This window comes from Pteronotus mesoamericanus, unplaced genomic scaffold (assembly GCF_021234165.1).
Source record: "Pteronotus mesoamericanus isolate MK-2021 breed Mesoamerican mustached bat unplaced genomic scaffold, CSHL_Meso_final contig_73, whole genome shotgun sequence".
Taxonomy (NCBI): Eukaryota; Metazoa; Chordata; class Mammalia; order Chiroptera; family Mormoopidae; genus Pteronotus; species Pteronotus mesoamericanus.
The window spans coordinates 31,728,223-31,743,253 of NW_026555245.1; the positions used below are offsets into that span (position 1 = coordinate 31,728,223).

Sequence of the window (15,031 nt, forward strand, 5' to 3'; positions counted from 1 at the left end):
GATTAAGTATCATAGAAAATGCAAGATTATCTCATATTTATATTTACAGTTAAAGTTTAGATGCTTAATTAGCAGGCTGTTGTTTATAAGGTTATAGTATATTTTCTCATCACTGGGAAAACCTCCCTCCTGCTTCATTCAACTCTTAAACACATGGGTTGCACAGCTGCTATATGGCTGTACACTGTCCCATGTGTATTAAGTCAACACACCCTGAAAAAGGGTTGCATTTTGGAGCATGGTGGAAGCATGGCTGGTTGGAGACCCCAGAAGCGTAGCTGCCAGAATTCTTCCATCTGGCAGCAGTGCTGCTAGGCAGCTCTTGCAACAGTCATAAATGCCTAGGCAGAGATGTGGATGAATGGGAAGATGGTCAAAGGAATTAATAGGTGTTTAATTGGATCCCCTGTACTGTTTAAGGTGAAAGAACATACAATAAGGTATGAAAAGACAACTTGCACTTTTACTGTATAGATGCAAGAAGCTTGACAAATAGTTTTTTAGGTTTTATGAACATCTTTAAAGAATTGTCAAATTATAGTAGCATAGTTACTTTAAAAATTAGCCTTTATATACATTGCAGAGAAATACAGTTTTTGTTTTCAAGGTAAAATAATTGTGATTGTCTTCATTTGTTGAAAGTTTATATCTGGTTTTATTAAAAATTCCTTGAACATTGAACATAAGTCAACATTCCATGGAGAAGGAAGTATTATGCAGCTTGCATGTGTGCATATCTGCATATCAGAGCACAAAATATTGACATGATAATTGCAGTCAAGCCTGAGTGAACAGTGGCCTGTGGGAATTCAGCTGGTGTTGTACCAACTGGATGGCTGCTCAGGACACAGTTTGAAATGCAAGGTGCAAGTTAGCACTTTATTCAGCACAGGCAGGCATCATTTAAAAATCCTTGGGGGCAACCCTGGTGATGTGCAGATGTTAAAACAGTCTGTTCTGAAGTGCTGATATTTTTGAACACTGTAAGAGACTTCTAGATTCTGGGCGAACAATATTTGCACAATTATTAAAGACATATAATACACAATTTTCCAACTTTTTTATGGATGTTGAGATAATAAATGTTGAGTATATGCAGTAGTATCTGACTATGTAGTTAAGATAAGAAACAAGAAAATGAGCAACTAAAATCATTTAATTTCTAACTATAAAACAGAAGAGGTTTTGAGTTTCAACTTCGTGTTTTTAGAAATGATAATGAATAAGGATATCTGAAGCAAAGGTACATTATTCACTGATATATTACATATAAACTGTGGTCTATTAAATGATTACTTTGTTTGAAGAGTCAATCTCTGTGCCATAATTTACAAATTCAGATTCAGATGTGGCCTGATTGTGTTCTTTGTTCTGGTTTGGAACTACCTAATTGAACAGGAAAAAACAAAACAAAACATTTTTTCACATGTCAGGCTAACTCTTCCAGCATAAGTTTTGGCTTTCACATAAAGTTTGAAAAAAAATATATGTGTGTATGTATATATATTTGAAAAATAAAATGTAATAGTTAGAAATCCCTAATTATGTATTAAAATTATATGCTGATATTAAACAAAATAGATTTTAACTATACTTGGACCTTCACAATATTTAATGCTAAAGGTTTTACATGCATTAGGATCATTTGGTTTAGTAATTTGTATTTATTCGCAATTTTTCTCAATAGCTGTTTTTACTGGGGAATAAATATGTTTTAAAATATTAGGTTTTCAAGTTTTTCTGTTTTTGAGATTTTCTTATTTTATATTCATAGATACCATTCTAGTAATGTATTATTGTATTCAAGATAGGAGAATAATTATAAAACAGTTTGTGAATTAAAGGATAAATAATTTGATAATACCATAATTTTAATTTGCCTAAACATCCATTTTTTATCAGACTTACTGTTTTAGAATTTTGAGGTTTATTAGGAAATTGAGAATGCATTTGAATGGAAAGCCATTGATAAATATAAAATCTACATTTTAATAGGTTCTGTACTGAAATGAAAGAAAACATTAGTCTAAGTTTATTTTGTGCATTAATATCTGTTAATTAAGAATAATTAATATAAGTAAGTTTTGCTTTTTATTTTATTTTCTAATTCAGACCAATATCATTGCCTTATTTGTAGTTAAGTGTTTCTTTTATATTCTAATGTTTCATTTTTGTCATCTCATTAAAAATAGGCTCAAACCCAGAAAATACAGTTGTGTTATATTGTGTAATATTGTGTAATATATGTTCTATAACACAATAGTGTTGATTCTTAATGATTTAGAACAATATCTCAGATTTTTGAGTTTCGAAAAATGGTAAAAAGCGTGGTAAATCATGTGGGTAAATGCAGCAATGTTAAATGTTTAAATGGGTAGTACTCTTGGGAAAAGCGATTGGTGCTTTAAACTTGTACAAATTTGACAGCCTCTCTTCACTTCATTTTTCATCCTAAAGAAGTCTGCAGATATTCTTAGCTCTCATCATTATTGCACATCAGTGGTTCTAATTAGCTAAACAGGAGTTTGTCTCAGTCATTGATCATCATCAACTTCTTGACAGTATCTTTTTTTTTAGGAATCCCTTTTTATGTCTTGTAAATACATCAAATATATATAATTGAATTGATCAAGTAGTTTGGTGATGTTTTAAACTTGAAACAACTTTTTTATCATATTATTTTTAATAAACAATATTAATAGTGTAGCTCTGTTAACTCTTGGGAGTATTTCCCTGTTGTGAAAATATTAGATTTCCTATACCACCAGGAACTGCTGGACAAATGTCTATACAGATTTTTGAGCTGTGATTTAAAAAAAAATAATTAGAGCTACAACATAACATTCAATTTTGGAAGTTTTTGGTTATAAAATATATCACTGAGTTATATTTTTGAAGTTTATATTCAGTTTGAAGTTTGACATTTCATTTATGTCTTACACTTTTAGTATTATGTCACTCAGCTTCATCTATTGAGAAATGTGTCAGTTACTGTTATTTCAGTAACTTTCAGATTTTAGTGTGCATCAGAATCACTTTAGGCCTTGTATCTTAGTCAGTTTGAGCTTCTATAACAGAATATCATAGACTGGGTGGCACAAAACAATAAACATTTATTTTTCTGGAGGCTAGGATGTCTAACACCAAGATGCCTGCCAATTTCAGTCCTTGTGAGAGTTCAATGGCAAATAGCTGCCTTCTTGCTGTATCCTCCCTTGACAGAAGGGAGGGGGAGAGGGAGAGAGAGATAGAATGAAAGAGAATGAATGAGAATATCAGTCTTTCTAATGTCTTTTCATGTAAGGGCACTAATCTCTTTCATGAGGAGTTCACCCTCAGGACTTCCCAAAGGCCCCATCTTCAAATATCGTCACATTGGGGATTAGGGCTTCAGCATATGAATATGAAAAGACATTCAGTCCATAATACCTTGTTATTGTTAAACACACATTGCTGTGCCCTACACTCAGAGTTTTTGCTTTCAGGATGGGCGCCTTAATAACAAATTTCTAGGTGATGCTGATGCTACTTCTCTGGTTACCTACACTATGAGAACCACTGGGTTAGACTGTGCATGAGTTATGTACATACATTTATCACAGGAGATAATCAGCCTGGTAGCAAGCTCATTTGGAAGCTGTAATAATGCTTTTGTTTGGAATTTGTGGCATACAATCTCATTTAAAAAGGACCACAAGAATTTATTTTGACATTAGTGGGGATTTTAGGCTTATTACAGGAAAGTGGATTAGACTTTATCCTTGTAAATTAAACTAATTCCTGATGGGTTAAAAATAGATTCATAATATATCCATAAAGGAACTTACAAAGGGAGTTTCTTACTGGAATTAATGTGTTGGTTGTCTGAAACTGGGTCTTTGTTCCAGGGTAAACCCCATTATGCCTTGTTCTTTAGGATTTGAAGTTACTTTTCTCCAGAGGCATATGTAGTACTCTTTTGCAATTCTCATGACTTTATAATGGGAAATTAAAAATTCAAGTGACAATTGAGATTATATGTAAGGGACAAATAATAAGCAATGGAAATATATTTAATATATAAAATAGTTTTATAAATCAAAAGAACTAACATATAAAATGGCAGATACATTGACAGGTGATGGCGAATTAGAAAAAAAAGCATTTCAATATTTGAAAGTATGTTTAATTTTACTACTAACAAAAGAAACACAAACGGAAAACCCAAATGAAGGCAATGATCGTGATTATGCATTAAATGTGCTGTTAATGCTTGGTAAATAGAAAATAAAATAATAAAGGAGGATAAAGTGCAAACATTAAAAACAGTCATCATAATATGTTAGGGAAATGTCAAATGTGCTTTATTCCAACTTTCTATCTATACAAATAGATAGGCCTACATCCAGAGGACTGAACATGGCTGGTCTCAGGTAAATTTATGACTACTAAGCTCAGTGGCCCTTAACCTGCCTGGTAATGGTCCTTTTTTTTTTTTTTTTTCCTGGCTCACTTACTATCCCACTATCCTAGAAGACTATTTTATGCTTACTGTCTTGTCATCTTCTAACACTTTGTTTTTCATTCTAACTCTCAGCTGATAGATAGCTGTTATGAACTTGTCAAATTGACATTTATTAAGTGGAGCACAGGGTGCTGGATGATGAGCCATGGTTCAAGAGGAGATCACAAGAGAAACAGAAATAGAGAAGTTTATTACTCACAGTTCCTGAAGGAAGTACCTCAAGGGTCCACATGGGGAGGTCAAAACAGAGTGCACGCAGAGAGAGACAGGACCTGGGGCATATGCCTTTATTACTGTTAGTGGGTGGAGTGCTCTGGGGGTTGTGAGTTGAGGCAGTAGTGGTCAATTCAAACTATGAGAGCTAGGTTTTGGTAAACCCCACAGGAGTTTTTCACTAAGTAATGCAAAGGAGAATGGTGTTGGGAGGCAGAGGAGACTGTTGGTCTACAAGGGTTCTTAGGGAAGTTGTATCAGGAACTTAAATTTGCTATGACTGTGGGCTACTGAGTAAGGCTTACACTTGCATTGAGGGGCTAGTGTCAGTTTAAGGTCACTGCAGGCTGCTTGGACAAACTGAATAAATACCTAGCTAGGCGGTAGTATCATGGAGTAGTTTAGCTAACCTCTCAATGACTGTTGAGAAAACAGAAGCTCTTAGAATTCTGAGAGATTATATTCCTACCATAACCACATCTACCAATATATCTGAATCTATACTCACATTTTTCCTTTTCTTTGGGAGAACTGTTCATAATCTAAGGCTAAACAAACTTACTGTGTGAATGCTAAAGCCTCAAGGACCCTGCAATTCTCCCTTCTCTCTCATACATCATTAGTGCCTCTTAGTGTCCTGAATTATTTCTGTCAACATATACACATGCTATTTCTCTTCTATCTTAAATCTTTTGATCTCACATTTTTCCTTGATCTGCTGTTCTGTTTCTGTTTCATTTCACTGCAAAATTGATCTGAGGCATATTTTTCACTATCTCCATTTTTTCTTTCTCTCTTGAACTCACTCCAGTTAGGCTTTCACACCCACCATTCTCCTAAAACAGCTCATGTCAAAGTCACCAGTGACCTCAATATTGCTAATTCCAGCAGTTACTTCTCAGTCTTTATCTTCTTTAACGTGTTTGCAGGATTTGGCACAATTGGTTCCTTTCATCTGGAAACACTTATTCACTTAGTTTCTCTCTTGATTTTCCTCTTACATGATTGCTTATCCTCCTTAGTATCACTTGCTGTTTTTTTCTCATCTTACTAACCTATTAATGTTGGAGGCCACAGGATTCAATTCTCAGACTTCTCTATCCAAAATCACTACGTTGGTGATCCCATTTACTTCTGGTCTTAAATGTATTTGGATGGCTCTTTAAGATTTATCTTTAGTCTTGACTTCTTGACTGATTCTAGACTTGTTTATCCAACTATGTCTTGGATGTTGGATAGGCATCTCAAATGAAACATGTCGAAATCCCAAACTTTAATTTTCTCGTATTCTCATCCTCTATATCTCAGATAATGTCTGCTCCATTCTTCCAGTTGCTCACATAAAAGCCTTGGAAATATTCTTAATTTCTTTTCTTTTACGTTTCATATTGAAGGTATCAAGAAATCCTGTTAACTTTACCTCCAAAAGATGAAGAATTTTATCACTTCCCAATACTACTACACCTACCTATCTTGTCCAATTCATTTTTATATCTCACCTGAGGTATTTCAGTTCCTTCCAGACTGGTCTCTCTGCTTCTACCCTTGACCTCTAGAGTCTGTTCTCAACCCAAGAGTCAGTAGGATATTCATAAAATAATAATTTGTATTATGTTTTTTCTCTGCCCAAACCTATACTCTGTCTTCCCATTTTACTGAGTCAGATTCAATGTTCCTAAGACTTAGAAGACCGTATATTATTTTATTCCCAGTGATCTCTCTGTCCTCAGCTACCATTTTTCCCTTGTCTGTACAAGAGGAGATAAATTTACTTTTTCTGCTATTCTTTAAATATATGTTATGTTCTTGCCTACTTGTTACTGGTCCCATGGCCTGGAAAACTCTTCCTTGAGAGCTCTATGACTCTTCCTTCCTTCCTTCCTTTAAGTCTCTGCTCAAACTTTTGTTAATTATCCTATAAAACTTAGCAGTTTTCCTTTTACTACCCAGTTCTCCAAGACTAGACATCCTTTTCTTCATTACCCTAGTTTATTTTTTCTACTATATTTATAGCCAATTGACATACTGTATATTCAGTTACTTGTCATTTGTTTTCAGGATGCGTGAACTAGAATGCTTATTCAATCAAGGCAGCCTCTTTCTTTATTTTGTTTGCTGCAGTGCCTAGTTCCTAGTCCGTGGGACAGTGCCTATCATATAAGAAGTGTTCAATAAATGGCTGAGTGAATGATAAATTAATGCATAGATATGGGTTTTTTTCTTTTTTGGTATTTATTTTGGTAGATATCTTTCAATCTAAGAATTCTGTTTAATTTCAAATCATTCTCAGCCATTACCTTCTAAAAATAATGCTTTATATTTTATCTTACCATTATCTACTTCTGGAACTCTTTAGGAATATGTTGGTGTTTCCTAGTGAAAGCTGAATGTCTTAAAATTGAGTTTATGTTTTTAATCTCATCATTTGCTATGTAGTGTTCTGGATGAATCCCTCATTAATATTATCTATTTCACTAATTGCCTTTTTATATCTAGTTTTGAGCTTAGCCCATTTAGTTGTTTTTTTAATTCATGATTGTATTTTTTATTTTCAAGATTTTTAATAGATTTTTAAGATCCACTTGCTTTATATACTGCTTTCAGTCCCATTTTAATCATGTTTTAAATGTATTTAAAGATCCTTATTTCAAAATGTTTTCAGTCATTTTCATTTTGTATATGATTACTTTTTTGGATTATTGAGTTTAGCGTTTAGCATTTGTTGTGTGTATGGGGTGTAGGGTGTGTGTTTTCTTCATGTATTTTGGATTTTTTTGTTTGTATACGTACCTTGAGTTGGAGGATTGCTTTTATTGTTCTCCTCACTACTCCTCCTTGTCTAATGCCCTTTTCTCTCTAAAAAATTTATGCTTGCTGCTAAATTTTTATCCTCATCCCATCCCCCCCATTCTAAAATAGGATCTGTATTGGTAGTTTGTGGCTCTTAGCCAGCAGTGACACAGAGGATTTGCTATATTTAGTACCTGAGCTGTAGGGTATTTTGGCTCAGCTCCTGATTGGGATGCTATATCTATAAACTTTTGCCATTCTAGACTTTCATATAAATAAGGCTTATTTCCAAGCAATGATGGGTGGGAGCTTTTTTGGCTTCTAAGAATTTGGGAGCCCTATCCCAGTCTCTGGTTTCAAACAATGAGCCTGGCTATGCTTCTCCATATTGAGCAGGACACTTATTTCCTATTATCCCCAGGAGCTAATCTCTTTCCACCTTAGCCTGCATTATCTCCATCCCTTGCAATATATTTCTGTTTAGTTTTTGATCCTCAGAGATGTGGCTGTGTCTCCTTAATTTTTTCTTCTCTGTTGTTCTATTAATAGTATGAATTTAGAGAATACAGAAGAGCCTCAGAGTATGAACTTACTATGGTAACTTATTAGAAGTCTACATTTTTAAAATGTACTATTTGAATTTATTCCTTATAACTAGTGATATGCTTTTCCGACTGCATATCCCTCTGTGCCTTGTATAGTCTTTATTTAATTTCAGTCTTTCTCAAGTGATGATTCATTCCTTTTGCTTTATCTGTACACTTTATGAATCATGAATGATTAAAGTACATATTTCTATTTATTTTGTCTATTTTTAAAATTAAAAAATGTAAATAGGGGTCCAGTATATTTCTCCCTCATATATTTAATATTGGTTGTTAGTAAGTCTCTAGCTCTCCTCACTTTGAGGCTTTTACTTAAATAATGATAAGTATTTTATTCTTAATATAATTTCCTATATAAAGGATCTGTTATCAAGGCATGTTTGTGCATTATTTTAAATTGATGATACAATGGTTATTTCAATGAAGATTAAACATGTTTTAAGTATTTTTTATCATGTATCTAAATTTGGAAACTAAACTGCTTTTTAATATGAAGTTGTTTTTAGCTGTGAGCAGTTCTAAGTTGTTGTCATCACTTGCCATATGTTTTCTGATTAATTCAGAAAGGGCTGTCAACCCCAGATAACTTAATTTTCTATATTTTAAAGTGGCATTCATTATCAGGATGTGAAAGTTTAAAGGATTAGCTACCAGTTGTGACTAATAAACTCTCAATGTGTTTGTGTGTGTGTGTGTGTGTGTGTGTGTATGTTTTTTTTATTTCTAGAGAAAAACAGAAATCTGAAGCTAAAGACAGAAAAGTTTTAGAAATTCTGCAAGTCAAGGATGCTAAAATACAAGAATTGGAACAGGTTGGTGTTATAATAGAAAATACTTAAAATTCTGTATTAGTTTTAGGAATTATATTTTTATGATTATTTTAAATTATTTTTGCAATAATGGTCAATGAGAATATCAATAAAAATATCATTATGTCAAGTAATTACTATTTTGAAACTACGATAGTCAGATTATTCTTTATTACTTTGTAACTTTTTGTTTTTTGAATTAATAGGCTGTGTTATTTATACGTTAAAACTCTTAAGACGGTGTTAGAGTTTTATAGCAGCATCTAGTACTTATTCATTGTTTTATTGAATTTTGCCTTTTATTTTTAGCAATTATCATTCACTTCTGAAACTTGTAAATTTTCAGATGGTTTCATTTGTAGAAAAGATCAACAGTAACTAGGATGATTCTATTTGATCTTTTGAAATCTTGTATTTTTGAGTGAGCACAGTTATCTTTTATGTATAATCAGTAAATTATACTATTACATATAAACTGTATAATAAATATACATAATATAATGACTATATATCAGTATATATAATTTATACAATCAGTATATTATCACTACAAAAATCCATGTGATCAGTACTTCTAGGAACCATTTTCAAGGTGTAAACATCATTAAAATAAAGGAGCAAGAAGTTTATTGTAAGAATGGCCTATAGTATGGTATTTAAGTTCATTTTGTACCCAGTTGCTCCTTATGGGATGAATTACTTATAGTTTTTCTGGGTTAAATGGAGGTTCTTTTTGGCAACTATTCCCTTCTGGCTCTTGACTCTATTTTCCTTCCTAGCCCATTAAAGGGTCATGAGAAGTTTGATCTTAGGTTGGTCATTATTATAAAGTTGTTTTATTAGAAGTCTAGAAGTAGAAGTTAGTTGAGGTAAAAAATTCAATTATTTTTCCATTCTCTACATATATATAAATAAACTCTTTAAAATAAAATGTGGCTTCTTATTTCACCTGCAAACTTGAAATTTATACCTTTTGCAACCTTGTGTTTTCTTTTTTAAAATTTTTTATTTATTGATTTGAGAGAGGAAGAGAAAGAGAAAAACATTGATTTGTGTGTGTGAGAGAGAGAGAAAGAGAGATATAGACATTGATATGCTGTTCAACTTATTTATGCATTCATTGGTTGATTCTAGTATATGCCCTGATCAAGGATCAAATCCACAACCTTGGCATAGCAGGACAACACTCTAACCAACTGAGCTACCAGCCAGGACAACATTGTGTTTTCTTTATACTAAAGGTCTTAATTGGTATCATATTGATGAAATTTTAGAAATAATATTTTAATTAGTTTGTTGTGGGGGAAAAAAATCCAGTTCTATTTGTTACCTGCATATCAAAAAATGTCAAAATGCATTCTAAGATGCATATTGTCATGAAAAAGAACTATTAATTAGGCTAGGCTAAGCTGTCTAATTTATAATAGCTTTATGACTTAAAAGTGAGAAACATCATCTATAATCACATTTCATTGGGGAAATCGAGTCATATAGACACCCCAAAATTCAGAGGGTTTGAGAAAATGTGGATCCAGGCTGAGCAATCACTTTCTCAGTTACAACTCTATTCTACAAAAGGAAATAGATTTTGGTACTGTTTTGGTATTTTTGGCACCAAGTTTGCAATGCTTTAAGAATGCTCAGTTCACTAGATCTAGATAATTATAGCATACCATTTTTAAAAATGTTGACATTCTCACCTGGCTAGTGTGGCTTAGTGGATTGAGTTCCAGCCTACAAACCAAGGGGTCGCTGGTTCAATTCCCAGTCAGGGCACATGGCTGGGTTCTGGGCCAGGTCCCCAGTACGGGGTGCATGAGAGGCAACCACACATTGAAAGTTTCTCTCTCTTTCCTCCTCCCTTCCCCCTCTCTAAAAATAAAATAAAATAAAAAATAGAATCTTAAAAATGTTGATGTTCTTAAATGACAATTTATTTTCCCCCTTCTTTGCTAAATTCTACTCTCTCTTCCCTTGTTAAATACTATTTTATTATTTACCTTTTTGAGCAGAATCATTTAGCTCATGTATAAAATATTAAATTTCCATCAGATAAATTACTTGATTTTTAGCTCCCTAATTTCTTAGCTTGCATTATGTATATTTTGGTTCAATGATGATTATAAGTTTTACAGGGTTTATTTTCAGTTCAATTCAACTGAACAATGAAATATTATATTAAATGTATATACTCTCCTGTGATGGTACTTGGAAAATTCAGAATTATAATTCTTGGCATTAATGATTTTTAAATGTCCTTGTGGAGTACAGTGGGGGTAAAGGCAAGGATCAAGTAACCATATTCTCCTACACTAGATTACAGGTTCTGTGAGGGTGGGGACTCTTGTATAACCATTGACCCTTGTTTACCCAGCACCTAATATTTACCATATTGCCCGACTCATAATAGATGCTCATTGAATATTGTTGAACATATAATATAAATTGGGAAAAAAACAATGTATTATACATGCTGTGAGAGATTTATAGGGAGAATATTGTAAAGATTCAACAGAAAGAGCAATTAAGTTTTGTGTAGAGGCCTTGAAGTGTTGAGATGGGTTTTACTAGGTAGAGACTGTAGGAGGATTTGCCCAGTGTGAACACTGAGCAAAATGCATGAAGGTAGTAGTATAAGGGATGTTCAGGTAATATTGAAATTTGTAGTTTGTTTCATAGATAACATGTAGGTGTGTAGGCTGAGATAAGACTAATGTTATGTTGCACCTATATTAAGGAAAAGTCTTGATTGCCTGAAAGGAAAATTTGTTCCTTTACTCATAGGCCAAACAAATATATCTAGGTTTTTAAAAATTTTTTGTAAATTTTTAAATTATGTTTATTCTTTTACAGTTATCTCAATTTTTCCCCTTTTATCCTCCTCCACCCATCCCGCCCCTACACCCTGCTCCCACAGTCAATTCCCACTCTGTTGTCCATGACCATGGGTCATTCATACATGTTCTTTGTCTAGTCCCTTCCCCTTCTTTCCACCATTGTCCCCTTTCCCCATCCTCTCTGGTCACTTTCAGTCTGCTCTGTGTTTCCATGCCTATGGTTTATTTTGTTCATTAGTTTATTTGGTTTAATGGAGTCCATTTATAGGTGAGATCATATGGTATTTATCTTTCATCAACTGGCTTATTTCTCCTAGCTTAATATTCTCCAGTTTCATCCATATTGTCACGAAAAGTAGGATTTCCATACTTCTCCCTCCCTCCCTCTCTTCCTCCCTTCCGTCCTTCTTTCTTTCCTTCAATGCAGATTGATTTTATTTATTTTTTTTAATGTCAAGTTAATTGTAAAATATTAAAACATTTAAAACCATTATAAAGTCTCAGCAATTAAACTAACATGACACCAACACAGAAATAATCAAGTAAATCAGTGAAATATAATGAGCATTCTAGAGACAAATGTATAAATCTAACAATGTAATATATGATTAAGTTGATATTTCAAATCCATGGGGAAAATAAGGCTTACTCAACGAAGAAGGTGCATGGACCACTATTTCTTGAAATAAAACAAATATAGAGCCCTATGTCACACATTATACAAGAAATATTCAGGTGAGTTAAAAATCAATATGTAGAATTTAAGGAGTTTTAGGAGAAAATACAAAATAATATTCTTCTTACCTTAAGGTAAAATATTCAAATGCAGAAGCTATAAAGTAAAATATTTCAATATGACTATATTAAACATTTAAGACTGTACAGTAATATACATATAAAAAATTTAAAGGACAAGAAATAGAATAGGAAAGTATTTGCAACACATCTAAAAAAGAGTTAATGGTTTCATATATTTATTTATTTATTTATTTTTAGGGAAAAGCTACATTTATTCAAAAAATGGATATAGAATACCAAACAGTTATTTAAAGCTTTTGAAAAATATTAGAAATAGGAAAGAAATGTACAAAAACAGGTTTAGTTTCAACAAATAATAAAGGAACAATTAAAAGAACACATCATTGTCACAATCAGATTAATGCGTATTAAAAAATATTGGTAATATCCAGTATTGGCAACTGTGAAAGGAACTGGGTATTCATAGAAACTTTTTCTTCATATTAAAGTAATCTTTTTAGCATATTTTGCAGTGCTAGTTTGGTGGAAGTGTATTCTTTTAGCCTTCTTTTGTCTGGGAAACTCATTTCACCTTCCATTTTAATTAAGAGCCTTGCTGGGTAGAGCAGTCTTGGTTGCAGGCCTTTGCTTTCCATTACTTGGAATAGTTCTTGCCACTCCCTTCTGGCTTGCAGAGTTTTTGTGAAGAAGTCAGCTGCTAGCCGTCCTGGGACTCCCTTGTTTATTACTACCTCTTTCTCCCTTGCTGCCTTTAGGATTCTCTGTTTCTCTTTGATATTTGCCATGTTAAGGATGATGTGCCTTGGAGTGGGCCTCATTGGGTTCCTCTTGAATGGGACCCTCTGTGCTTCCTGGACTTGTGTGACTTTCTCTCTTCTCCAGTTAGGGAAGTTTTCCATCATTACTTTTTCAGACAGGTTCTCTATCCCTTGCTCCTCTTCTTCTCCTTCTGGTATCCCTATTATACGGATATTATTACATTTCAGGTTGTCCTGCATTTCCCTCAACTCCTCTTCATTCTTTTTGAGTCTTTTTTCATTTTCTTGCTCTTTCTGGGAGCTTTTTTCTACCTTGTTCTCCAACTTGCTGATTGAATCCTCAGCTTCATCTAGCCTGCTTTTGATTCCTTCTACTTTGTTTTTCAATTCAGAAATTAATTCTTCATTACCTCTTGTCTCTTATTGATAGTTTCTATGTCCTTTCCCATGCTGATACAGTTTGCAGTAAGTTCCTCGTAGTTTCCCTGTAGTTTTTGGTAATTCTCTCTGAGATCACTGAGCTCATTGAACTTCCTTAGAACCATTGTTTGGAACTCAGTATCTGATAGTTTACTTGCCTCTATTTCATTTATTTCTCTTTGTGGGGATTCCTCCTTTCCCTTCAAGCGGGGGGTATTTCTTTGTCTTCCCATTATTTGTGAGACTCTTCTCTTTTGCTTCTGCTTCTTAAGTTGATCTGTCTTGATTTCCAGACTTTGTGGTGTGAACTTCTATGTTAGGAGACCACTGTTTTTGTTTTCTGGATCTGCCTCTGATGATGTCAGATGTTGATCCTGTCTGACCTTAGGCAGTCTGTTGAAGACTTCTAGGAATCTATTGTTTATGGCTGTCTTCTTCAGCTGTTAGTCTACTCAGCAGGCCACCTTAAATAGCTCAGGGCGAGGCAGTGTCCCTTCTGAGGGCGGTGTTATAGGGTCCTCTCACACAGCTCCCTTATGGGGGAGGAGTCAGCACTGGGATCCAGCAGGCTACTGCCTCCATCCTCTCCCCAGAGTCTCCTTCCGCAGTCTCTCCTCAGGTGTCTCTAGCCCACTCTGCCCCCGCTTTTGCCAGAGGCCAGGGTAAGTGGCTGCAGATACAAATTTATGTATTGGCCCTTTAAATGGGTCTTTGTGACTCCAGCCGCCTGTCTCTGGCAAAGAGCACAGCTGGCTGTTTTCTGTGTACTTTGGGCTCTGGTGCTATAGGCTAGAGATTCCTGCTAATGGTTTAGACCCCAGTCTTCTCAGAGGGATCCAGCTGGCCCCATCAATAGCCTTCTGGTGCTTCCGCCTGTGGGCGCCCCATTCACCTTCTCAAGTCTCTACCGCATTCCTTACCAGTTAAGGTTGTGCTAAAGCTGATTCTTCTGTCTCCGTTACAAGGCTCCTCTCTTGCTATTGTTCAGTTGTTTGTTCCAGGTGACTTTTCCACAATTTAGTTGTAATTCCAGGTTGGTCCTAGGAGGAGGCCAGTGTGACTTCCACTCACTTCTCCGCCATCTTGATTCTCCTCTAGGTTTTTGATTAGGAACTTAAGTTAATTGAGCTGCAGTCTATGGAAATAAAACAGATAATCAGCATAGACAGAAAAATGAAAACAGAAAGTGAAAAGATCTATTAGGAGATATTTTCATATTCTAATAGTAATGATGTTAAGTTTGCATGAATGAAAGGTATGTAAATTAGAACCATAGGACTTCACAGTACTTTGAAAGTGACTATTAGGTTCTTAGCTCGGACAAACCAGAGAACAG

At 34.2% G+C, this 15,031-nt stretch overlaps 1 protein-coding gene across 2 annotated transcripts in view; it reads left to right on the forward strand.

Annotated features, from left to right (window-relative positions):
• Nucleotides 1-15,031, forward strand: part of CNTLN (centlein) — a 279,122-nt gene that overhangs the window by 50,441 nt on the left and 213,650 nt on the right. For both annotated transcript variants that reach the window (XM_054583186.1, XM_054583187.1), the window contains exon 3: nt 8,840-8,924. In XM_054583186.1, coding sequence (XP_054439161.1) covers nt 8,840-8,924 — 85 coding nt within the window. The remainder of the gene's footprint in view (nt 1-8,839; nt 8,925-15,031) is intronic.